At 33.7% G+C, this 27,557-nt stretch overlaps 1 protein-coding gene across 1 annotated transcript in view; it reads right to left on the bottom strand.

Annotated features, from left to right (window-relative positions):
• Positions 1-757: 757 nt before the first annotated feature.
• LOC118202709 (acetoacetyl-CoA synthetase-like) overlaps positions 758-27,557 on the bottom strand; it is a 97,964-nt gene continuing 71,164 nt past the window's right edge. Inside the window, exons 15-18 of the mRNA XM_085826851.1 lie at positions 17,560-17,629; positions 12,403-12,461; positions 9,545-9,747; positions 758-1,443 (exon numbers count right to left, since the gene is read on the bottom strand). Coding sequence (XP_085682977.1) covers positions 1,297-1,443; positions 9,545-9,747; positions 12,403-12,461; positions 17,560-17,629 — 479 coding nt within the window. The 3' untranslated portion in view covers positions 758-1,296. The remainder of the gene's footprint in view (positions 1,444-9,544; positions 9,748-12,402; positions 12,462-17,559; positions 17,630-27,557) is intronic.

Here is a 27,557-nt window from a genome sequence, read left to right as displayed (position 1 = left end):
TGTCTCCATAATAGAAGTTCCACAATTGCTCAGGTTTCATATTTCTGGCAAGGTTCCATATTTGCCAAACACCGTACGTCTTTTTGAATGGAACTTTTCCTTTTTTAAATACCCTAAATTTGATTCGGTATTTTATGACTCTTTGTTTTATAATTGGACAGTAACCTATGCATAACTCAACCAGCACAAGAATGTTCAGAAAATGTACAGCGTTTGTTACTGGAAAAGGTGTCGGTAACGTTTTAGAAAAACGTTCTAAATCATATATGTACGTTACAGTTCTCTAACGCCAACAGCGCGTCGTTCACCGATGCTAGTAGCTTTCTTATCCTACTAACAACGTTCGCATACGACATTCGATGCAACGCTATGACAGGGGGTTTATATAATATATATGAAACGTTCTATAAAGAACGATCTAATTATAATTTAATCTAAATTAATCTAATTCGATATAAATTTTAATTTAGGAAGCAGAATATTTTAAGCATAAGTAGAGAGGAATATTTGAATGTTAAACACGTAAATTAGAGCTTAGCGACTTTATTAGTATGTATCTACGGGTTGTATTTATTGTAATTTTTTCCATCTGTTTTAATGTAAGAATAATTAGTTTCCATCAATAAACTAATTATTCTTACAATTTTTTTACAGCAATTAAACTGTGCTCATCAATGTTAATTCCTTTGTGCTTTTCATCATTGAGGTTAATTGTGGTTTAACAAGTTACATGTTTGTAATACACAGAAAAAAGAAATTAAAAAGAAAAAACAATTTATTTTACAAAACAATGTAAGTAACAATAAAATATAAATATTTATTTCTACATTTCAAAAGACCTTATAATTATTTTTAAATGTTTTTCCTTTATGCAAAATGATTATATACTAACTATTCTTAATCATCTAAAATAACAATGACTGATAGATTTGAGAAAGTATATATTACAACAGTAAGTATGTACACGTTTTAAACAAATAATTTTCAAGATATTTCACTAGTTCGAATTTAACCCTTAAAAAATGAAATGTGCTACAAATCATGATAATCATATAACAAAAAGAATATTTTATACACTTAACGAAAAACGTGATAAATATATTAACAAGTATTTAAAAATGTGAATGTATAACAAAACTAAACACAAAGAGCTAAACATATTTAAAACATTTTGTTGAGATATACATTTGGGCCAATGTGCATACAGCAATTATGCATTTTGTGCCATAAAATTTATATTATCTGTGACATCACGTTTTTTAGTTCACTTGACTGACAAAACTTGTTAAAAAGAAATTATTTTTTGTAGTAGTTGACCAATTCAGGAATGTTGACGTAGTATTTCAGGCACTCTGGATTCTTGATATTGTTCACTTCTGGAATCTTATTCGTTGCAAGGATTTTTCGAACCACACTTTCCATCCTTTTATTGTTCAGGTTGTACTAACAAAAGGAAAAAAAATACAGACTTTTGTACCGGTTACAGTACGCGTACATTTTAAAACTGACGTAAAGATTTAAAATAAAATTTGAAACACATAAAAATAAAAAGATAAATGTTTATTTTTAAAATGCACTTAAATAAGAAAAATGTTACTTTAATTGATAATAAATTACGACATTTTCCGGTGAATGTCAACATACACATAATCGCTTGGTACGGTCCGAAATATCTACTAAATATTCTTACTTCTCACTTACACCGAAAAATGTCGACATTCGTAATGCACTGTTAGTGAATGTAATGCACTGTTACTACCATAAAAATAGTAATATATGTTTATAATAAATCTTTCTAAACGGCGTTCATTTCAAAATTAATCCCTGGAATATGATTATTACATAACTCTAATGACGCTCGTACTTGCGTAATGGCTAAATAGGATGTAAAATCTTTTACCCAATTAGAAATAAATGGAAACTAAACCAACAGCAATAAAGCAATATTATGTCTGCCTGTTGAGAAGTGAGGTAAGTACAACATTCTTAATCTAATATCGGCAAGCACAATCTTTACTACAGTTACTTTTGCGTCTGTCTAGATAATATGTTGCTAGCTGCAGCTTCACATTTTCCATTTCCAAATATAATTGCACGAAGTAAATCTTAAGTGATGATTATCTATGAATTACGCTTCAGTAAGATATTCTGAAAAAGTGTCTACTTCTTCAAAATATTCTACAGCATCAAAAAGTTTATTACATGTACGTAGGCGTCCAAACGATTTAAAAAAAAATGGAATGAGAGCACTGGAAGCAAAGACTTCGTAGTTACAGAACATGCCATCAAGCCATATTACCTTAGGATTTTCGGCACTAATATGTCAAATGGCATCAATCTGAATAAAGCGTTTCATCCTCATTACTCATTACGCGTATTCTTGCTCAGAGTGTCCAGCAACTTTTATAATGTGCGATCACAAAGAACAAAGCATGGGAGCAAAAGTTCGTTTTTTTTTTTTTTTTTTTTTTTTTTTTTTAAATTAATATCAGCTGAGACCCTTGCTGTGCCTCTACACATTCAATCATAAATGTACCAATTTCGAAAATGGCGACTTATATGATTGCTACGACTTGGACATCCACTGCTAAGCAGAACCGAGGAATGCATTGAGTTGATCGATTACCAATCGTTGAAAGATCATTCACGAGATTTCTGAGAAAATTCTTTCCGTCCGACAATACTTATGGAAGAATAATATGGTGCTTTTGACTCACTCACGCTCCTCGTCTTACCAAAAGTAGTAATTCTAAATTTAGATTATTACTTTTGATTAAATATCGCCTTCGTCTTCTAATTTCATCAACAGGAAATAAAATGCGAATAATCATGAAATATTTTATGAAATCTAAAAATATTAGAAATAACACCTCAGAAATAAATCCTATCGACAATGCTCATTTCTCAGAAACAAAAAATGTATATCCAAAGGGCGTAAGGGCTCTTCTGAAATGAGAGTGAAATTCCAGAGAGATATAAATGCCCTTTAAGAATAAGTTCTCTATTTAATATTTTTCTTAGGGCATTAAATAAGATGTGTAGAACTCTACATATATGGTAATAAAATCCAGTCTCATGGAGTTTGAGATGCTGGAACTACACAAGATTCATGGGAAAAAATGAAAGTAGAGATATTTTTCATAAATTAATAAGATTTGTTTAGGCTATAATATTACCATGAAAGACCGAAATCTGGTGACTGTCGACATTTTCAGGTGAATGTCAACATACACATAATCGCTTGGTACGGTCCGAAATATCTACTAAATATTCTTACTTCTCACTTACACCGGAAAATGTCGACATTCGTAATGCACTGTTAGTGAATGTTGAATAAAAATATTTTTGTTACGTTTTCAAATCTTACTTTATTAAAACGTATTGTGATAAATGTCAAAATAGGAAAAAGCTTAAGCAACAGCACATCTAAATAAACTGTTGAACTTAAAACGAAGAGTACATTCTAAATGAGAAAAGGTAGTAACGCCAATAATACACTTACTGAATTATGTGACTGACGTTATACAATATTCCAAAACTTAATGTTATGACACTTTGAACTGCACGAGAGTCCCTTGCTTTTACAACGTCTCTCTGTTTGCCTTCTCGTCTTATTGTTTCGACCTTCACAGAGCATATGTGATTGTCGACATACATCGGTGATATTCTGAATGTATAAGAATATAACCAAATATTCGGTCTTTTACCTTTCACAGGAACAGTAACATTACATGTTAAAATTTTAAGGGGCAGAAAGTAGATAGTAGATAGCAGACGGACTTCTGGGTTATAGGCCCAGCACACTTTCACTGCAGCATTCTGCTTGCAGAATCTTCTTTTCCTAATACATGCACAAAGCTTTTAACGAAGTTTTTAAACGAATGAAATTTAGAAATCTTTTATTAAAAAAGTTTACATTGCTGAATTCAGAAATTAGAAATGAGACTGTTTTTGCATTTTAATGTTACTTGGTTTGATTTTTTATATTTTATTGGAGAAAATAGCTCTGAAGATATTGACAGAGATTGTCATCTATTTAGGAAATAGAAGTACTGGAAATAAAATGTAAAAATCTCATAGTACCTTTAAAGAATAAAGTTTTTGAAATGAAAAGTGTTGTAGAAGAACAAATACTTCCTGACGCAACAATGTTCATTAAAAGGTTATTATGCCTCCCTCATCCGTCAGAAGCAACTGAAAGATCACCTTCTTTACAGTAGCAGCAGTAAATTAAGTTAAAATAAGAAACCCACTATACTATTTTGAAGAAAAAGAATGACTCCTTCTGGTTAAGAAAGAATTAAAATATTGGCGAGCATCAAATTTTACTACTTAAGCGTTAATTAATTTTAGCAAATCTGCTTGTAATAATGATTAATATTAAAATGCTTCTCTTGCATGTAAGAAAATGTGTAATTAGTATATTAAATATCACATGAAATATCTGTATGTTGCTTTCATATTGAATAACAAAAACATTTAAAAAAAAAAGAAAAAGAAAACTTTTTTTTCTGCTAACATACTTTTATTATACGTAAATAGGAAAAAAAAAAAAAAAAAAAAAAAAAAAAGACCATAAGTATTACTTTCATAGGCAACTAAAGTGAGTTTTGAAATTTTACTTTTTATATTTTTGGATATAATGTTAATTTAGCAATTTTATGCTGATTTCATCTATGGTAATAAGATAATAACATCGTAAAATGTCCTGAAGAGAATTAAACACGCAAATAAGAATGTAGTACTTGATTTCCATAGCTAGCACCCTTTTTCCTTGCCCATTAGTGCGAAATATTTTTTACCGATTGGTCACCGTTTGTGCACTGGTTACCCCATAGTTACAGGCGAGGTCCAAAAAATAATAAATAATTTCAATATTTGCTGGTGCTGCCATCTAGTCCTTATGTGTGATACTAATTTACGTACCTTAATTATTTCAGCGTAATGCATGCCTTTACAATTAAGCTGGATAATTTTAAACAACTTTATTAAAATAGAAAGTATATTGATGCAAATTAAAAATTCATGTTTTAAATACTTTTGCATGGATACTTCATTGCAATTAGATTATAAAGAAGGTTTCCGGCAAAAAATTAATTATTTTTCAAAAAATACTCTTAACCCTAAAGTAAACTTTTGAAGGTCTTATCTTCTGAAACAATAATAATAATAATAATAAAAAACTTTGAAGTCTACCAGAATAATATTTACGGAAATAGTTCTTAATTTGATATCTAACGAATTAGCATCTGAAACTATAAATTAAACTAATTGAATAAATTCTTTGAATGTTATTTCTAAAAAAAGGAAGGCGAAGAAGCTCTGATTATTTAGCTAAACTCTAATACCTTTACACTACATTTTACAAGTTATTAAAAATTGCATAACATTTTAACATTAAAAGTTCATGTTCGTATACAGGGTGTTCGTAAAAGGTGATTACGGATTTCGGACTTTTTATGTTATAGCAAAAGACATGCTACATAGTTTCCTATAGAAAGCATAAGCACCACACTGCAACCTATTTCGAATGGGGTATTTCTTTTATTTATTTATTTGTTTTAAATAAGAAACAAATTTTATAAGCTATTTATTTCAATACACTAAGAATGGAAAATAACGACACACTTTATAACTTTTAATTGACAACAATTACCTTCGAAACAGTAACACTGTTAAAAGAGATCATGAGAACAACACATTTAATTTAAACCACTTTAATTTTATAGAAATGTTTTTGGAGCGTAATGTACTATATAGCATGTGCTTTCAATTACGTACTTTTAGAAATAAGGTAGAAAGTTTTTTATAAATCAGTTCGGTAACATGGGTGAGAGGATTCTGTATCTTCAAAGTCTTTTTTATGTAATCCTCGTTGAGCATTTGGTTAGAATATGGTTTGTTTCATTATGGCAAAGCAAGCGGGAACTTATTAAGGGAAACTGGCTCGTATCTACAATAGTATGTTGCACACGAGGAAAAACATGAAAACGCGCATGTAGCCAGCCCGTTTTTTGCTCGGTGAATGGCGGGCTTCTAGTAGAGCAAAAATTCCAATCAGTAATATATTCGTTACACTTTCATGAGTTGAACTTAAAAATTTCCACACATTTGCGTGAAAAATTTGAGGCGATATTCAGTCTTCTCAAAGAAATTAATTTACGGATTTATCTCACTTTTCAATGCGCATGTCTAAGAAAATGAAATATTCTTTGCTCAGATTTTGAGAGAAATTGCAAAAATACATTGTTCATTTTACCAATTAACGATGTGCCTAGAGTAAAATAGACCACATTATTAAATTTTTAGTTGTCTCTCATAAAGTTATTAATTGCATATATCTTTGTGAATTTCACACGCAATGATAAAAATTTCTTGCGTTTAACTTATTAAAGCACAATATATACTTTTACAGCTTAGTTTTGAATTACGGAGCCATGGTTCTGTGTTGAAACTGTTTAAAATTTGTTATCTTACTTTGAAAAATAATATAACTGAAATTATATGTCTAGGATATATATTTAAGAAAGTAAATATCTCTCTTGGCTACTTAAAGACATAACATCTTAAGCAATTTTTTATTATTCTGTACACGTACGTGTTATGTATATAAATCAAAATCGCGTCATTTGCATATATATTTATTTACTTAATATACAGAGTGGTTATAAATAATGGAGCATACGAATTTGGAATTTTAGTGACGAATAGTAAGTGACCTAAAACGAAACTATCTATTTGTGTTGCATCAAATAATATAGCAGTTCAAATGTTTTCAATTTTTTTGGATCATTTAATGGTATATATATATATATATATATATATATATTAGAAAAATAAATTACCCAGACTGATATTCACTTTCTCGCTCTATGCTTATCAGCATTTTGTTCGTTATGGTTTTAATAATTATCTCGGTTTTTTGTTTAAATTCAAAAACTTAATCATGTGCTTAAACATGACCTTTTACAAATTAAAGAAACTTAGGGGTATAAGATGGAGAGATTTCTTGCTTATCTCGATCTCCACAGCACTTCTAGACTTCTTTACAGGGAAAGGGGGTTGTTGAAAAGCAACGTTTACGCAACAAATTTGTTAACTTTCGGGTTAACTAATTTGTAAAACCAGAAATAAAGTACATGTGAAATTCATGTTCATATTTTATAAAATAATTTATTGAAAAATATTCGGAAACTTTCGATAATCATTTGACTTTTATTGGATATAAAATTAAAGTTTTGATCTCAGATGACTACATAGTTTTAACGGAATTTACCGACTTAACGAAAAAAAAAAAAAAAAAAAAAATCTGAGGCTTCGAAAAATCGCTATTTTGTTATAGGGCACATTATTCCTGGATTACAGATATTCAGCATGCGTTATATAGATTTGTTTTGTGTAAGCAATGGGTTTAAAAAAAAAAAAATTCTCCACCTTCCTTTTTTTTTTTTTTTTCCTCAAGATTTCATGTTTTAAAGTCAGAAGAATCTCTGCAAACATTATTTTTTAAGAATTCGCATATTTATGTGCAATGTCTATTCGCAAATTTATGTGCAATGTAAAATGGCAAGAGTAAGTTAAACCATTGCTCATTGTCTTTGAAGATATTCACTCATTACAAACCGGTTACTTAAAAGTACACTGGTGTGTAAAAATTAAGGACGAGACGGTTTTTTCAATATAACTTTGTACAAAAGCTTTCCAAATCAACACATTTAATACCGTAAGATCCCCAATACGTAAGGACATGAGTAATGTAAGCAACACTTACTAAAAGAGAAATCAGAGGGATAAAAAGAAGCTTTATTGAAAATGTAGCATGGAGCGCAATGCGACTGAAGGCCGAAACATCCCTGTGATGGGTGTCCAGCAAGAAACATCCGGTTTTTAATAGGGGATATGATCTCCCCTGACTGCTAGGCAGGTTTCACAGCGTTTGCCCATGCTGAGAATGAGGGTGTCAATGAGTTGTTGAGGCATTGCTGCCCATTCGTCTTGCAGCGCCAATCGAAGCTCGGGAATCGTTACTGGTGGTAAGGTACGAGCTGCCAAGCGTCTGCCTAGAAAATCCCATACATGCTCGATGGGATTGAAATGCGGAGATCATGCCGGCCAATCCATACGTTCAATATCCTCACTCTCTAAGAGCTGTTCGGCAGCTACTGTGCGATGACATGGTGCATTGTCGTCCATGAAAAGGAACTGCGGACCCATAGCGCCTCTAAAAAGACGCACATATGGAAGAAGAATCTCGTTACAATAACGGGTCCCGTTGACTGAACCTGCGTCGAAGATGTGAAGGTCTGTACGACTACCAAGCATGATGCCTCCCCAAACGAGAACACCGCCACCTCCATACCTGTCCCTTTCAATGATGTTCGAGGGATGATTGCGGCTTCCCCGCTCTCTCCAGATGAGTATGCGATGAAAATCGCTACTCAGACTGAATCTGCTCTCATCTGTAAAGAGTACTCGTCCCCATTCATTGTCTCTCCAATTCCGGTGTTCCCGGCACCACAGAGAACGCCTTCTCCGATGGGCAGGCGTTAGAGGTACACACCGTACAGGGCGTCGTGCAAACAGACCACCACCGTGCAGTCTTCTGGCCACGGTAAAACGGGATATCGGTCGTCCAGTCGCCTGTGTCGTGTGTCTAGCGATTTCTCCCGCTGTCTGCCGCCTGTTTCTTCTGGCCTGTAAGGCAATATACCGGTCATCTGTGGGTGTGGTTCCTCGTGGACGACCACTACTAAACCCCCGGATAGCTGTTCCTGTAGTTTGGAATTGTCTCCAAAGTCGTGAAACGATGCTGTGAGCAATTCCGAACGCTGCAGCCACACTTGTCACACTGCGGCCTTCCTCCAACTTCCCAATGATTCGACCTCGGGTAAAAGCATCCAGATGTCGTCTAACAGATTGATTATTCGCCATTTCTCGCTGAGGCAGCAACTCGGTGTGATTTTAGCTGCTATACGGCGTGCAATCTCTTTGTCAGAAATACTGATCTTACACCGACAACATGCTTTATACTACTTAGACATTCCCCCATTACGTCTACCTGCATATCTGCGCATGTGCTACCGTACATCACCTTACTTAATCTCCTGATTGGTCTTTCTGTCCGCTTTGCCTCTTCGTTCAGCTGATATGCTAAATTTTCGACTTTGTCTTTAATTTTTGCACACCAGTGTACATTCAAGTTTTAACTCAAAATCCGAAGCGTTGTAGATAAATGAATTCTTTACACGTGTTAACCACATAAGCTCGGAATTAGCTTTAAAAGATAATTCAATATGTACCCAGAGGCAGGGTTTTACGTTAAAAGGAAACATTTCTATATTCGTAATCTGTTTTACTATCAAAAAAGTTTGCATGTGTCATAATATCTAAAATAGAGGTCGATCGTGTAAAGTTTGTACCATGAGACTAGACAACATTGAACTTCTTTCTTAATTATCAAGGAGTTGATTTCCATTAGTAGTTGAGAAATATTGTTTTGGACAGGAGTTGTCTTAACTGAAACCGAATAGATTTTTTTCCTTACCGGAATATCGGCCACTTCACGAATCACTTGAGGTACGTAATCTACCCACAGTTCTCTGCTAATTGTGTGGGCTATTTTCTCTTTCAGTTGTTGGGTGAAAGCGTAGCCTTTCTTCACTTTGACGAAAAGTACAGCTCTTGTGTCTCCATCGTCTCTGTCCTGACCCACGCAAATGTAGTCCTGTAGCTCCTCTATGTTGTGAACTAATGAAATGCAGAATGGACATTTAGATGTTTTACAGTAATAATAAATACAGTCAGGAAAAAAACAGGAAAATGCAATACCAGCAACATAGCATTGTTATAGATTTATTTATCATGTTTTGTGAAGCTACTTGAGAAAATTTTATTTCGATCATCAGGTCAGGCATGTTTAGTCTTTTAAAATGCAGAGGTGTATCAACATGATCAACAAAGATCTCTCAAGGACCTTAAAGTGAATTTAATATTAATGAATGGCTACTTTGTGTTCCATGTATTACTGTGATAAAATTATACCTCTCTTTTAATGCAAAAGATTAGAAAAAATATAAATAAATGTATAATTTTTATGTGAACAATCATCCTGTTACTTGAATACTAGTAATAAGTCTGGATAGACAGATGTAGTAGCAATTCCGTGGAGTATATCCAACACGTTTAGCTTGAAATTTCGTATCTTATTCTATGTTTTCTGTATTTATATTGAAGGAAAATGGTTGCTTATGATTTCAGAAAGCTGCGTCATCTATGCTTAAAAGTCATAGTCAGCTGCCTAGGGTGGCGATTTTTTAAAGCGTCATAGCCGTTTTCGCAAGGAACAAACTAAATATATATTTTGCTTTGAATTATTAATTTGTTTAATTTACACGGGGAGAGAGTGAGTGAGTGCACCGCTATGATGGCTTCCGACCACGGACATGAACCAAACGGAATTATATACCATCACGGCGGGAAAGACTCCAGAGTAACAAGGTTGAATATTATAAACTAATAATAGTTTTTACATATTGTTAACTGCAAGGCACTAAGCGTTATTCTGGTTATCTGCTTTAAGTTCTGAACTTTTGAAACATTATAATATTATCCACGGTTGTTTCTGCTTAGGCAGTGTTCTGAGATTTTCTCTATTTTATCAAGGGCTATTCTGTTTTTGAGTGTGTTAGTCTTCCACATTGCCCAGGCACAGTCCGCTGGTTTCTTCAAGTGCCAGGTTCTTGTATGTACACAATGGAAGTAATAAGAATTTCAGAAAGCTGCGTCATCTATGCTTAAAAGTCATAGTCAGCTGCCTAGGGCGGCGATTTTTTAAAGCGTCATAGCCGTTTTCGCAAGGAACAAACTAAATATATATTTTGCTTTGAATTATTAATTTGTTTAATTTACACGGGGAGAGAGTATAAAGTGTATGATTTCAGAAAGCTGCGTCATCTATGCTTAAAAGTCATAGTCAGCTGCCTAGGGCGGCGATTTTTTAAAGCGTCATAGCCGTTTTCGCAAGGAACAAACTAAATATATATTTTGCTTTGAATTATTAATTTGTTTAATTTACACGGGAAGAGAGTGTAAAGTGTACACAGAGTGTATAAAAAATGCTGGAGCCAGGTCTGTGCATCATGGTTTGGTTTATTTGATTATGTAAGAAAAGTTATTTTTAGTTTTAAACTAACCAGTTTTTTCAGTTAAGTAGCTTTTCTATCTTTCATAATTTCCATTTTCTGCCAGAATGTTATTTCAGTTTTGCGAGGAAATGCAAATTTAGGTAAGATACCAGTAAAGCTGGCGTCTGAGTTGCTTCAGACATAGAGTGTTGGCCATGTTGTTTCGCTGATATCTAAGCTTGCTATTTTACGGCCGTGCACATTAATTGCTGCCGGTTTGTCTACATCGGTGGTAGAGCTAAGAGCCAATTCGCGTTAATCAACTCTGTGCAGCTTCGGTTGATTATTTAACTTAGGTTTAATTTTATATTTCTAGTTTGAGTTGCAGCTCGAAGTATTGGCTTAGATTGTAAGCACCAGGACTGCAGACTATAAATCCTTCTTGAAGGGCCTTTTCACCCTTATCACGTATTGTCGTTGAAAAGGTTTGAATTTAGCGAATAGTCACTAAGTACTTCAAGTAATGTTCTAGCCAGCAATTTTAAGTTAATTTAGCTACAATCTTATATTTGGCGCCCGAAATATTTCGAACCATATCACTGGAAAGTGGAAAATTTACTTTGGCTCCTTCAAGTTCCCACTGGCACCAGTGAAACCCCACGTTGTATCTTCTGTATAATTAAAAAGTGAAAAAATATAGAATGTTTTCAATTAGATATATTATGAATTAAATGTATTTATATTTAAATTAATCAGATTAAAAAGTAAACGAAAATAATACGCTTACGAATTGCATCTATTGCTTTTAAATTGCTTAGTTTGCTAATTAATAATAGATAGATTAAGTATGAAAGAATTTTTCCGAATGGCAGAAGACTCGAATGAAAAGTGAAACAACGCAAAATCGCGTATCTAGTTAATAGCCCTTTTGAGATATAAAAACAAAACTTGCGGTAGCAGGAGTGATTCCAAGAACAGACTGGTAAAGTACGAGTTCAGCGAGAGCATAAAAAACCTTAACAAGCCATCCGGTACAACTTTAAATTATGAATTCTTTGATATTTTCTTTACTTTTTTGCTTGGCCACAGGAAATGTTAATGCGAATTGTTATCACGAAATTAATAGTAGTTCGTGAAATTTCACATATCCTTACACAGGTCTCAGAACTTTTTCTACAGTAAAATTACTATCGCACTTATCAAATATGAGACAACTAAAGCAGAGGACGGAAAGTTTATTTAACTATGTTAAAAGAATATGTGTATTAAAGATACTCACTTGCAAAATAGATATCGCCGGAACCAAAACGTTCTCCGTTTTGCTTCAATGTGTCGTCACTGCAAGAGAAAAATTGCGTAAAATATCAAATGGATTGTCTATACATCCTCCTCATAAATTATATATACCCTCCCCTTTAACAATTAATAAGATATTTGTGCTTTCGAATCAATTTTACGGATATGTAAAATATTCGGAACTTCGAATTTAGGCAATTTGGATCATTTAAATTTTTTGAACTCTTAATTTAGAAAAACTGAACGTTTTAACCGAAAACTTACAAAGGATTAATTTTACTGAGATTTAATAGAAATGTTTTTAAAGAAAAAGAAAGAAGCGATTATTGCAATATCAATGGTATCAGAATCACCAACATTATTCTTGTGGCAACTCTGAGTGCAGTTTTATAAGTGTGCTTTTAAGAACTCTTAAAACGAACACTTTTTGATTTATCTTAATTTTTTAAAGATAATTTAGAGTTTACGTTTAATGTTTATCCCTGTTAACTCTCGAAATAATACATACCCTCTGTACACATGCTTTGATTTTAAAAAAGAGTTTAGGAAAAATTTTAAAACTTTGAGCTGTTATTCAAATATATTTTCCCCAATTCTTTTGCGAAAATGAACATAGGGGTTTTAGAATTATAAGTACGTAGTTAATCAATTAAACAATTTCATTCGCTTATTGCAAATGTAGGGGTATCATTTAAAATCGTCTGGTTAAACACATTTTTTTGTAAGTGATGATTTCAAATTTTGCTTTAATAAAAACCTTTCATTGTTAAACAAAACTTTTTTATTAAGTTATTAAACTCTCTGTTATTTTTCTTGTATGAAGAATTCACATGGTTCGAGAATATTTTAAGACTCCTTCTTTCTCTAGTTACCGATTATATGCATACCGATTTATATACATAAATTAATAGGAAAGCAAAATGCATCTACTTTCAGAATTTACGGATGCTTAATGATCATTGGTTTTATTCGATTTAATTTCTGATTACAAATTTAAAAAAACTGAAAGGTTTCAGATTTTACATTACGTCTAAAAGGATGTTTTTTAAACTTTTTGTGTGTTACCTTTATTTATTAAGTATCATGTTATACGTACTCAAACCATCAAATTCAGTTCAACAGCAATGTCGCAAATGAATTTTAAAATGAGCATATCTTTAGAATTTCTGAGTCTCGTGCGCTGGAGATAAAAATGTTTTTTTTTTTTTTTTTTTTTTTTTTCCCGTACAGTGTTCCCATTGCTCGCTTTGAAATCGTTTAGTTTGTTAATAAAAATCGTTGAAGTGTATGAAATGCATATATGAAATCGATAATAAAACAAATTTCAAATTCAAATTAGGGCTTCCACATGCCTATATTCGGGTGGAAACGTACGTTATTCAAATTTTGATGGTTCTAGGTACCGTTGTTTATCACAATGCGAGAAACATACATACATTCATGCGAATTCTTGATAATTTAATTTCTTTAACTATAATACAGGGCTCTAATATTTGGTGGCAACAATTTGAAAAGTGATTCGCCGTTTATAGTTTTCAACGCAAAATTCCAAAACGAAATTAATAGTCCTTCTGGGCAAATTGCCCTTTTGGACTAAAAATTATGCACTTTCTGAACTTGTTTTATTTTTCGTTCAATGAGCCTTATTGATAGTTTAAGTATGATTATGTAGGTACTTTACTCCAATCTTAATTTCGGCTCAGAATCCAGATATGATTAATAAAATGTTTGGGTTATGTGAAAATTACACATTTTTATTTTAACTTGCACAGAAGGTGATTTTTTTATATTTATATTTCCCACATTATGTAGATTATAATGTATAAAATAAGCGAAAAAGTCGATTTTAAGTTGATTGCTGAAAAGCCATACTTTTAAATATAATACTTAAAAATGCACCAAGGAAAAAAAAAAACACATTTTCAACTATTATATTTTTTCTGGGTCATAAAGGGCTAAAATTAAAATTGTGGAACAACCATATAGAAATGCTATTAATAAAATATAGAAGTTAAGGGAAAAAAGGATAGGATAGAAATAACCCTAAATTTTATTTTTAATCAAATATGACAAAAATATTGCGAAATTTAATCTTAGATTTAATACATTTAAACAGTTATTTTAAATATATTTTACATTAAATAAACCTCTTGGTAACAAATATGAATATATAATTTTATTAGCTAAATCCTTTCAACTAGTTTTTCAGTAAAACGTAGAGAATATTAATTTATTAATAATTTAGCATTATTGCAAATCAGTTATTACTTTAAGCAGAGATATTACAAACTTAAAACGATTGCTTAATCTTTTCACAGTAAGACATAGAGTTGTTGCTGTAGTTTACGATAACCAGGGAAAACATCACATTTGTAACAGGAAAAAAATTCTGCTTTTGAAGTGGTAGATGTAAAATAATATTTGACTAAGCGTTATCTTTTATAAATAACAGACGCATTACATGCAACTGAAGATTAAAAGAATTTTGTAAAATGTTGTTTGTATTATGCGACATCTATCTATATATATTTTTTTTTATTGAGATTTGTATTAAGAAAGACATATGAGCAATTCGAGGAAAAGTAAGTACTGTTACAGAAGTGACATATAAAAAATAATTACATTTCAGTTAAAATATTTTTGAGAATTTTTATATGAAATGAAGCTTTAATTTCCATTTTAATGGAATAAAGCAGGAGCTTTGTGGCAGACATAGATTGCACATCTGGTGTATTGTTAATCCAAAGGGGCTTTGTTCCTGAAGGACTATTGTTTTCGTTTTGCGATTTTGCGTTGAATCACTATAAATGTCCGTTTAACTTTTCAAATTGTTACCACCAAATGTTAGAGTCCTGCATTATATTTGAAGAAATTAAATAATGAAAATTCTGCATAAATGTATGTATATTTCTCGCATTGTGATAAAACAACGGTACATAGAGCCATCGAATTTTGAATGACGTAATCCTACTGCGAGCACGGGCATGTGGAAGCCCAAATAGGAAATTTGGAATTTGTTTTATTATCGATTTCATATTTTGTAAATATTTAACGAATTTTTGATTAACAAACTCTCCAGCGCGTGAGATTGCGTATAGGAAATTCGAAAGATATGCTCAGTTTAAAACTATTTTACAATATTGCTCTTGAACTAAATTTTGTGGTTTAACTGTGAAGAACGTGATATTTAATAAATAAAGATAACACACAAAACGTTAAAAAAAGGTCCCTTAAAAAAAGGGCGTAATTTAAAATCTGAAACCCTTCAGATTTATATATATATATATATTATTTTTAATTTTTATTATATTTTTTGGTTTAATAATTTTGATCATTAGGAGATGATCAATATGTAGAGGCAATTTAGTAATGTAATACTTATTTATTTGTTTACAAATGCCTGGCTTTAAGCCGTCTAGTTCAGTCGTCTAGTGCCTGGATTTAAGCCGTCTAATGCCGTTTACTAGCCGTCTTATTATTCAGTACTTGGAGGACGGAATTAAAATTATTAACTTCAAAGTATGTGTTTATGTTCGTTGTCCATAGCTTATTCAGAGGCACAAAGAGAACACACTGATGCATTCCTTATTCTAACGAAATACTTCACATTCCCAAGCTTCAGAATAAAAGCAAATATGAATTAAGATAATAGGAAGTTCTTCTCAATTTGTAAATCTCTCCGAATTTTTTCACAAGAGAGCAAATACTCTATTAATATTATTACTTTTTAAAACTAATTTAACCAATTTTATTGCTATTAAGTTAAAGAAAAATTTTTGCTATCGTTATATGTACACCATTGCGGCCATTAAAGTGGTTGCTTCATGAATGACACGGACAACTTATACATTGCTGGACATTTAAATTGCTGTACGATGAAGAAAGCGTCAGCCAGATCTGAAATTTGCATGAAAAAGTAGAGCTTGCTTGGAATATCCAAATGATTAGCTTTACCTAGCATGTGCCATTCCATTTATAAGAATTTCGAAGTAGTTAAGAATATAACAGAATTGAAACGTGGATTTTTCATTCGGAAAACTGGTTTATTTGTTTATATTTTGGAAACGCTGGTATACCGCATGTAAAAAGGAGGAATTAATACCAGCATGCTTTCGAATTCAAACTTGGAAGAATTGTAGTCTTCTGGGATTGCAGATTATCGTAGCAAATAACATCATGTTATTCATGTTAATCGAAATAATACTGATTGTTATGAGATTGCGTGCAAGAGGACCACACAGAGATCTTAACGGCCCCCACTCATCAATGATCACCAAGGATAAGATAAAAATCTACTTCGCATCATTCTTAGGATTACATAGCATATATCCTGGGTCAGGAAACCGTATTGGAAGCACAACAAGTATCCGCATAAATGGTGTAACGACATTTACGACGCCACCAATTTGTTAATCAGTTACGCATTGTTACAGCTTCTTTTGACAGTACAACTCAGGAGTTAACGCCTAAAATGGTGCTTTCAGCGACGCATCAATTGCGTGAAGTCGTCTTTTCTGACCATTCCGGCTTTTTCTCATAGCATTATGATCACGGTATTCATAATGTGCGAATGGGTATACATCTCCTTCTCCTATAGTCCGCGTATCCAGTACAATGATGCACTTGCTGGTGATCTACACCATTAAGTGCAGTATGTACATAGTTTGGAATAAAATCTTACATACTTTATTGAGAATTACTCGTATATTTGTAACAGCCACTTGTTTTAAAGAAATAATACTTCATAGGGATAAATATGATTACTCAGCAAAAAGTAGAGATTTTTAGATAGATGACGAATAAATATCTGATTTCAGAACGAAAAATTAGAAAGCTTTCAAAAAAAAAAAGGTCAAACGAGTTTGAAAAAATTGATGAAAATTATGAATTATGCCATATATATATAAATAGAGAAGTTAATATCCGTGTAATTCTTATTTGAATTTATTAAGCTTCTTAAATTAAAGTAGGTAACATTCATACTTGAAATATTAGAAATTGGTACCATTTCATATTTTCGTCACTGGGGGCTGGGGGGGTGAAATTTAGAGGAATTGATTTCTTCAGTCCGATAGATTAATGTCTAACTTCTGGTTGTAACATTTTAAAGTAAGACAATATAGTGAAGATCATGGCTTACCTCCTTCCTATTACGATGATGCCATTCGTTTTGGGATTTATCCAACATTCATCATTTTGACTCCAAACACCTGTTCAAGAAACAACAAAGTATTTTTTATTATGAAAAATTAGGAATGACATAAATGAACTAAGATATCCAGATCTATGACTGAAGCGGATTGGATTATTGATTATGGTAAAACATGCGAGGATTCTTTTCTGAGGGAAGGTATGCTTTCGTGGAAGCCTTTTAAAAAATATCTTGTTCTCTTGGGTATAAAATCTGTGGTCTTTTGATTTCCACTTGGGTAACTTCGCAGTTACGAGTCGGCTAAATGACCGACGGGTACTGATAATTCCAGACGAATGTTAAGTTGCAAAAGGTAAGGTATTTGAAACAACAATAAGTTTTTCAAAAGACATCAACTCGTATTTTCATTAAACCCGGGGAAATAGGAAAATTTCCTGAAGCCAACCAATTCCCAAGTAAATCTGGGTTGAACTACTAGAGTTCAGATCTACTAATGATCAGAACTAAAAGTCTTCAGCTGATTTTGCTGGGTCCAAGGGTATGAGGTAATTGAATTTTATGAATTCCATGCAGAATTCTACCATTAGAGTGTAGTAAGTAGTTCTTGTCTAAACGAAGATCTCCATAATGACAATGTCGAGTATTTAAATAACATTAGAGAGTAGAAATTACATATTTATGCGTTCTAAGATAAAGTTTAGAAATTTCTCGAAACAATAAAGAACCTTTTCCATCATTTAAGAGACAAAGTAGTCTTACCATTACTAATTATCACGCATTTACACAGATAACTTCCTTCTGAAGCTCTCTTGAACTGAACTATGACTACATGTGGCTAAGGTTGCTATTTTGGGACAATATTACATACAGACAGAAAATTCTGAACTTTTAAATATAGAAAGAGTTTTGATAGGCTTAAATGCCAATATAACAATTAAGAATCGGTTGGTAATAAACAAAAAAGTTATTATTAAAAGAAATATAAACAGATAAGGGAAGTTAATAAAATGATAATTCATATTCATGCAATTAAGAGGTTAATTTATTGGAATTTGGTTAATTTATATGGCACAAGTATGACTTATAACAAAGTACACTAGGGTTGTCCGCCTAAGAGAATGGATACTTTTGTGGAGGACTCAAGGGAAACGGGATCGTATTCACGTTGCACATGGACAAAAGACGAAAGAACAAATACTGGCGGCCCGCTCACCCGAGATCTGAAATAAAACTTGGATCGAACTATTAGTGTCTCCCGGTTTTAGCCTTCGACTGCTTCGATCTAACACTGGCGAACACAAGCAGCGCTTATATTACAACACGGAGCAATCTGTAGGTGATTTTATTTCAGTTAAGCAGAAAATGCTAAATAGTAATAAAACTGGACACTTATCCAGATCAAGTTGAAATTTCTAGCATAAAATGCGGGTAAATATTGTGTTTTATATTTATTCTTTACTGATTCACATCTGCTTTTTTATTTTAAAAACAGAAATAAAGATTTATTTCTGAAAGCACAATTTAAAAATAGGTACAAATTGCTATTTATATGAAGAATAAATAAAATTTTCATATCTGTTCCCCTTTTTCTAATGCCTCTCCAGCGCAGCCCTTGATAATCAAACATGTATCTAGTGGTTGTACTAGTCATTTTCTCTAGGGGGGCTAAACAGTTTCTAGGCCTTCACACGGAGGAATACAAATCAAAATGCAGTGGTGAATAACATTTTCCCATGTTGTAATCTTTTTAGATCCGCTGAGGCTTATAAAGCCGTTAATAGTGTTCATTTTAAATTTCAGCACTATACTTACGAGTTCTAGACAGATAGATGAACGTTTTCCTTTTTCAATTCTAAATATAACTTATATTGTCGAATCTGAAGTGAATAATCTTTCAGAAATTATTATTTTTAGAATGCAAATAAGATACGATATACACAAGAAGAGATTTACTGAAAGAGAGAGCTTTGGTAGCGACGCTGACCGTTGAGCTATTTATTCCCTTGCGCCGATCGGAGAATTACGTTTTCCGTCGTTAGCCTCTCGCCAGCCAAGTTACTATCAGTAATTTGATTGAAGCAATATCTAATAAGTTTTTACCTCATAAATATCTAATGTTAATATTCTCTTGAATTTTAATTTCCATTTTATGTTATGTAGGATTCCGCAAGTTCTGAGCATTATATGTGAGCCTAAGTAGTACATTTACTGAACTTAAAGAAAGATTTAAATAAAAAGGCTTTTTTGAAACTTTCTTCTGTACAGTTGCTTTCATAGATGGGGAGAAAAACTGCCTTAGTAGGAACCAAATAATTATATAATTGAGGGAACCAAGCAAAGTATTGACATCCGGTCCAAACGATTAATTTTTTAGCAGTTTGTGGCACAGGGCCTGATTTACACACTGGCAAATGGGCATATGCTCCAAGCCTACACTTTCAGAGGTTCTACAACTTATTTTGTGGTAGGTGGAACACCTATAATTTTGAATAATTATATTTTCAAATCAAGGTTTAAAAAATGAAAAAGATTAAAAAGAAGAAAGGAATTTCGTATTTTACATTTTAAACTTTTTTTCTGCAAAAATCAAGCGATGAACTGTCATATTGCCATTTCGCTGAGGACTGGTATCGTTTAGCAAATCCTCAGTTTAGAAACTAATTTGCATAGCCAATCGAGTGCATAAATACCATATTTGAAGCTCATGATATGGTTTAAAATTGAATGTCTTTGACTCTTATAGGCGCGGTGATATATTTTATTATTATGTAGGGTTTATATTTATTTTAACTAACATTTATTTTAAGTTTAAACTATCTTTCCTGTCAATCCTTACTTTCCCCTGGAACTGCCAATGCCAGAATATGTAAATTTTAGTAGAACGCGCAAGGATTCAAATTATCAGCGGAAGTATTCTGATTTAAATAGAAGGAAACGAGTTCGGTGTGAGATTCTTACTTAGCGAGCGCGGAGGTAGTTAGCGAGAATTGAAGAACCCCGCGTTGCGGCCTATGTGCTTGGCGGGAAGTAGTGGAAATTGTTCCAGTGAGCTTCAAGTCTGCTGAATTAGCAGCGGTATTGTAAAACACGGTGAGTTAGTTATTTTAGAGAGCCTCGTAGTTAGAATCTTGTCTTTACTTTCTTTTCAGGTTATTATTTTTATTTGACTGCCAAGTTGGCACAGTCTGTAAGCGTCAAGAGAACGCAATTGTAATTTATTACGTTGAATAAAAAGGGACTTAAACCCTTCACAAGGTTCTATCTTTTATACAAGTTTTCACAGTCACCTCTTGGTTGCGTGCAAGTTGTAGGCGCGCAACGTTATATTGGCGCCCGAACACTTATCGAACTGAAATGGCCGAAAACTGGATGGAAGCCGCTGGGCAACACCAAGAAATGACAAGTCAGTTAGAAGGATTTGGATACCTGGTCCAGACTTTGAGAGCATCAATCAAGCCAAACGTCTATTTCGACGGAAAAAATTCGGTGGCGGTATTTCTCGAAGGTATAGAAAACCACTTTCAGCTCTACCCTGTGCCTGAAAGACAAAAAGTTGCCATCGCCACATCAGCACTAAGAGGACAGGCCGCGCTATGATGGAAAAACATAGGAAAATTTCTTCTAGGTGAATTTGGAAGCCCGACGTATACATTTGAAAATTTCAAAAAATCGTTAGTAAAGGCCTTCCCCATAGTGAAAGATCGCGCACGGCTGGAAGCCGAACTATATAGTTTCTACCAACGGGATACAGCAGAATTGACGGACTTTATTTTACGAAAAATCAAGCTAACGGATATGCTGTATGGAAAAAAACCCGATGCGGAGATTATTGAAATAATATTACCAAGATTGTTACCCGCTGTCCAAGACTACTTTGAAATTAGAAACCCAAACACATTGCAGGAACTTTTCGAATTGGTGGTGAAGTTTCAAAATCGCAGAATAGCGGAAAACGCGAGAGGGGAAACATATTCTCAACATACCCGAAGGAAGGAGGAAACCAGAAATGGAAATCGCTCATATGGGGGAAAGAACTATCAAGCTAACGCATCGAAACTCGAAGGTCAAGGCCCAAAAAGAAAATTTGAAAATAAGCATCCGCGTACCCAGAAGACACAGATTGAAAGGAAAGCTTTAAACGACTAGAGGGGCCTGTGAAAGGGAGGGTCCAGACCCCGGAAATTTTAAAAAAACCCTCAAATAGACATTTAAATACAGTCATCGTAAAAAACTCACAGCTACCAATTATACAAGTCCTGGTTGGCGATGTACCAGTAGAAGCCCTCATCGATACAGGAGCAGAAGGAAATTTCATGAGTGAAAAGTTCTTCAAAAAGAATTTTTATAGGATACGACTATTTAAAACCAGAAATACGGAAATTATAGCGGCGCAAGGAAAAACATGTCACTGCATCGGGAAAGTATTATTAAACGTACAGGTAAAAGAGGAAAATCTCAAAGTATTAATTTTTGTGGTGAAACACCTGCAACACTCTCTTATTTTAGGTATGGACTTTTTAAGGGCCGCGAGGGCAAAATTAAATTTTCAAGATAGTTCCATGGTGTTGGAGATGGACCAGAGGGTGGTGGAACCTGTGGAGACACCTGAAGTGGACCTTAGCCATCTGAATGACCAGGAAAGTAAAGCAATACAGCAAGTGGTGAGTAATTTTTCTCATTTGTTTTCAGAAAAACCAGGAAACTGCCAAATCGTGACTCAATGCCAATTAACAATTAATCAATTAAATGCCGAAAAACCTTGTAGGACTAAACCGTATCGTTATGATAAACAAAAAGACCTAATCATCGAAGAACATATTCAGGAGATGTTAAAGAATAAAATAATAACGCCCATAAATAGTGAGTACGCGAGTCCAGTCGTACTATGTAGGAAAAAGAACGAGTTTCCTCCTTCGGATAAAAGGGCTTGGAGGTTTGCTATTGATTACAGAAAACTAAATAGCATTACTAAATTTCCAGTTTACCCTTTGCCGGTTATAGACGAGATCATTAGACAGATCAAATCGACAAGATATATGTCTAATTTGGACTTAACGTCTGGCTACTATCAAATAGCTATGAGACCCGAAGATATACACAAAACCGCGTTTATAACAAAATCGGGCACTTATGCATTTTTACGCATGCCCTTTGGGTTGTGTGGGGCCCTATCAACATTCCAGAGAGCTATGGACATTGTTCTAAAGCCTGTCCTAGGAAAATCAACTTTAATTTATCTAGATGATATAATTATAACGAGTAGTACGTTGGAACAACACATTAATGACCTCGAACAAGTTTTTAAATTATTAAAAGAGGCCGGTCTTACAATTAACGCCTCAAACTGCAAGTTCGCAACTAGAGAACTTAAATATCTCGGTTATAAAATTTCGCAAAAGGGTATAGAAACGCAAGATTCAAAAATAAAAGCTATTAAGAATTTCCCACCGCCCAACACCGCCAAGAAACTTTCTTCTTTCCTTGGATTATGTTCTTACTATCGATCTTTCATAAAAGATTTCGCTAATATTGTTGAACCACTCTTAGTAATCAAAAGAAAAAAGAGTAAATTTACGTGGACAGCGGAAGCTAACACAGCTTCTGAAAGATTAAAAGAAGCGCTTATTAATGCCCCTGTTTTAAAATTCCCTGAGGGGGACGAAAACCTGGAAATTGCAGCAGATGCGTCAGACTATACGGTGGGTGCGGTTCTTATGCAAAATAACCATCCGCTGGCATTTTTTAGTAAAACATTGAATCAGACACAAAGGAATTATACAGCTACAGAAAGAGAAACATTAGCCGTATTAATGGCTGTACACAAATTTCGAGTTTATTTCGGCAAATCGCCAGTAACAGTCTTTTCGGATCATGCGGCTTTTGGTAGACTTTACTCGGGAAAAAACCTAACGCCCAGGTTAATAAGATGGGCTTTAAAACTCCAAGAATATAATATCACAATAAAATATAAACCGGGTAAGGAAAATAATGTAGCTGACGCACTTTCTCGTATAAAACTGGACGACGAAGGAAATGAACTTAAATGCGTTGTGTTGACTTCAAAAATTTTAGATTCTAGAGATACGGTTATTACTGAACTGAAAGCTGATCCTGAATTTGGAAATATCTATGCTTATTTGAAAGACCCCGAAAGCTTTGAGCATACAGATATCGATGCGATAAGAAATAGAGCAAAAAACTATGAAATAATAAATAATTTATTATTCTATACGAAAACAACAAACGAAAATCTTGAGTATAAACCAGTCATCCCAGCCTCGCTTCGATTAAGCATTTTGAAGGAGTTGCACGAAGAAAAAACAGCGGGCCACCTCGGGGTCAGAAAGACTATAAAAAGGGTACGCGAGGCGGTATATTTCCCGCAAGTATACAAAATAGTAACGGCGTATGTCAGGTCCTGCAATCAATGTCAGTTAATAAATGATATTAATTACAGCCCGGCCGGGTACTTAAATAGCATTTGCGCTACATTTCGGAAAGAAATTTCAGGCATAGATCTTCTTGGTCCTTTCCCCCAGAGCGAGTTAAATAAAAATCGTTTTCTTTTAGTAATAGTAGATCATTTTTCAAAATGGACAGAAATCGTTCCACTTAAACGCGCGTCAGCCAAAACAGTGGCAGATGCATTCTTACACAGATACATTTTAAAATACGGTGCACCGATAAAAGTCATTAGCGATAACGGTAAACAATTAGTTAGCCAAATATTTGAAACCATTTGCACTGGACATGGCCTACGCCATATCAAAATGGTCCCGTATAGACCACAGGCTAACATAGCAGAAAGAGTTAATAAAAACATTGTAAAAATAATTCGCAGTTACGTTAGCACACATCACAAGCGCTGGGATGGCTACATAAATGAATTAGCTTATGCTTTAAGAACGGCACATCATGATACTACGGGAAAAACTCCAGCAGAATTATTTTTAGGCAGAAAGTTAATTACGCCTTTAGATAAATTATTCTTTGTGCAACAAAGAGAGCAGGAGTTTAAACAACAAGATGTGCAAAAGTTGATTGATCAGGCGCTTAAAACCTCGGATACGGCAAGAAATAGGCAGAAACTTTATTATGATAGAAAACGCCGTGAAGCAGATTTTAAAGTTGGGGATAAAGTATTGAAGCGGAAATTTTCTTTATCAAGTGCCCCAGACAATTTTATGGCAAAGCTAGCTCCAAAGTTTGAAGGCCCCTATGTAATTCAGGAAATCAAAGGGGTAGTATTATATCTTAAGAACGACAGAGGGGAAATCTGTAAAGCAAGTCCCGACCAGGTGAAAAAATACTATAATCCAAATGATTTTGAAATCCTTAAAAGTTTCTTGCAGGACTCAAGTCTAAACGAAATAGAAGGGCCAGAGACTACAACAACTATTCCACCACCCAAGAAACAGAGAACTGAAGAGAGACCTAGCACTTCTACAACCAGGACGTCGGTATCAAAAAGAAAAAATGATTTTCAAACTCCGGCGTTTAAGAAAAACAAAAATACAGATGAACCGGGTAAAGAAACCGTGGTAAAAAGAAAAACACCACCTACAAAGGATAGCAGGAGAAATTACACATCAAGGAGAACGCGCACACGGCCACAGAGTCAGGTGCCAGCAAGGCCGCCGTTCCGGAAACTGAAACGCCAACAGGAGGCACAAAAATACGACGAACAGAAGAAATTCAAGAAGGACTCCAGACCGGAGGACGTCAAGACCAGCCGTCCCAGGCAGAAACGCAAAGGCCAACAACCAGACGATTACTCCGTCAAGAGGCCAGCATGTAGAGGACGCAAAAGAAAAAGCAACGGGGACGACACTCGGAGATCAATAAGGAGAAGATTGACATCCATGACACCTCTAACTTGGGATCAATTTTGCCAAAAACGGATGACGGAATTTCAAGCATAGAAAACTCAAAGATAAGTTAAAACCTTCTATAAATTTTTTTTCTCTTTTGTTCCGAAATGTTATGCATAAGTACGAAGTTCTATGTTTTGACGAAAGTCAATATGTCTCGGTTGAGACTTAGTTTTGTTTTACTTTATTTAGCTAAGGCAAAAGTACTATTTTCTTTAAGTGTAAAAGCTAAAAACAAGCATTTTCTGTTGGTCGAAAGACTAATTCTGTTATGTTAAAGCCAAAATTTGGCCGGAGATAAAAATAACTTCGTATTCTTGTATTAGTAAGAATTTTACTTTCAGTGCCGCCAGCTTGGCGAAGAATGAGTAAAGTAAAAATTTATTTTCTCTTATTCATTTTATAGTAAATTGTAAAAAGCATATGTATTAAAATTTTGAAGGTTATGTAAAAGTAGAATTTAGTCTAGAAGCATAAAATTGTAGATGCTAAAAGTGAATGCTTAAAAGCAATGAAGTCAAAATTTAAGTATTAAACTGTAAAGTCATGCTTTAGAGCGAAAGCCTGCATGTTTAAAGATGAATGAGGGGGAAGTTAGAATGAATGTGTTTTGTAGGGTTCTCCACCTACATTTGAATTTTTAAGAATATTAAAGTAGCTCATTGAGTTGTAGAATGTCGAGTAAGGTGTGTCTATTTGGTCGTTGAATTCTAACAAATCATGGTGGTTAGGGGAAGTGTTGTAAGACTAAAACACGAATATTCCCGTTTGACACCACACACGGTGGAGAGCCAGGGTAAAGTTAAATTAATGCATGAAAAATTGAATGAATGTGAATTAAGCAATAACTAAGAAAAACGAATCGTTTAAAAACAAAAATTTATTGTGTCAAGAAAGTGTAAATTATAATGTATGTAGAAAGATACTGATACTTATTCCTTCCAGATGCTGGAAGGAAAGACCAAGATTGATTGATGAAGTCCAGGAAAAGTTGCTGTAAGAAGAAAGCTTTGTAACGAGCAACAGAATTGTAGTATATAATTGTTACATAAGATTTTTTTTTTGTGTAAACGAGGTTCTCGCCAGTTAGTTCAGAATTAGATAAACTTACAACAGGTCGTTTGTAGGACCTGCTTCCAAGTTTTCCAAATTCTGGCAGCGGCAAATGTAGGGTTTATATTTATTTTAACTAACATTTATTTTAAGTTTAAACTATCTTTCCTGTCAGTCCTTACTTTCCCCTGGAACTGCCAATGCCAGAATATGTAAATTTTAGTAGAACGCGCAAGGATTCAAATTATCAGCGGAAGTATTCTGATTTAAATAGAAGGAAACGAGTTCGGTGTGAGATTCTTACTTAGCGAGCGCGGAGGTAGTTAGCGAGAATTGAAGAACCCCGCGTTGCGGCCTATGTGCTTGGCGGGAAGTAGTGGAAATTGTTCCAGTGAGCTTCAAGTCTGCTGAATTAGCAGCGGTATTGTAAAACACGGTGAGTTAGTTATTTTAGAGAGCCTCGTAGTTAGAATCTTGTCTTTACTTTCTTTTCAGGTTATTATTTTTATTTGACTGCCAAGTTGGCACAGTCTGTAAGCGTCAAGAGAACGCAATTGTAATTTATTACGTTGAATAAAAAGGGACTTAAACCCTTCACAAGGTTCTATCTTTTATACAAGTTTTCACAGTCACCTCTTGGTTGCGTGCAAGTTGTAGGCGCGCAACGTTATAATTAAATTAATAATAATATAAATGCATTATTTTAATCTTCTCTCTGTAATTGAATTAATCAAGACTTGTAATAAATCAGTAAAAAAAAAGGCTATGGTTTAAAATGGTTATAAAGATAATAAACTGAAGCTATGGAAGTTAAAAACAAATAAAGAGAAGTCTAACATATTTTTCGTTAAAAATAATTAAAATTAAAAAAAAAGTAGTGAGATTAGGCTATGCCACGAAGTATCCTTTTTAATTCGCATCAATAATAATATATAATTGCATGAGTTCTGAAATTAAAAAAGAGAATACACTTCAATAAGAGGCTTTGCTGAGGGTTTTTAATCCTGAAAATTGTGTCCTGATTCAACATTTTAATGTTTTGAAATCATGAACTCCTGTTAA

The sequence above is a fragment of the Stegodyphus dumicola genome, chromosome 1 (genome assembly GCF_044657685.1).
Source record: "Stegodyphus dumicola isolate Sdum_Otavi_A_Nest chromosome 1, ASM4465768v1".
Classification (NCBI taxonomy): domain Eukaryota; kingdom Metazoa; phylum Arthropoda; class Arachnida; order Araneae; family Eresidae; genus Stegodyphus; species Stegodyphus dumicola.
This window is presented reverse-complemented; position numbering and strand designations above follow the sequence as displayed.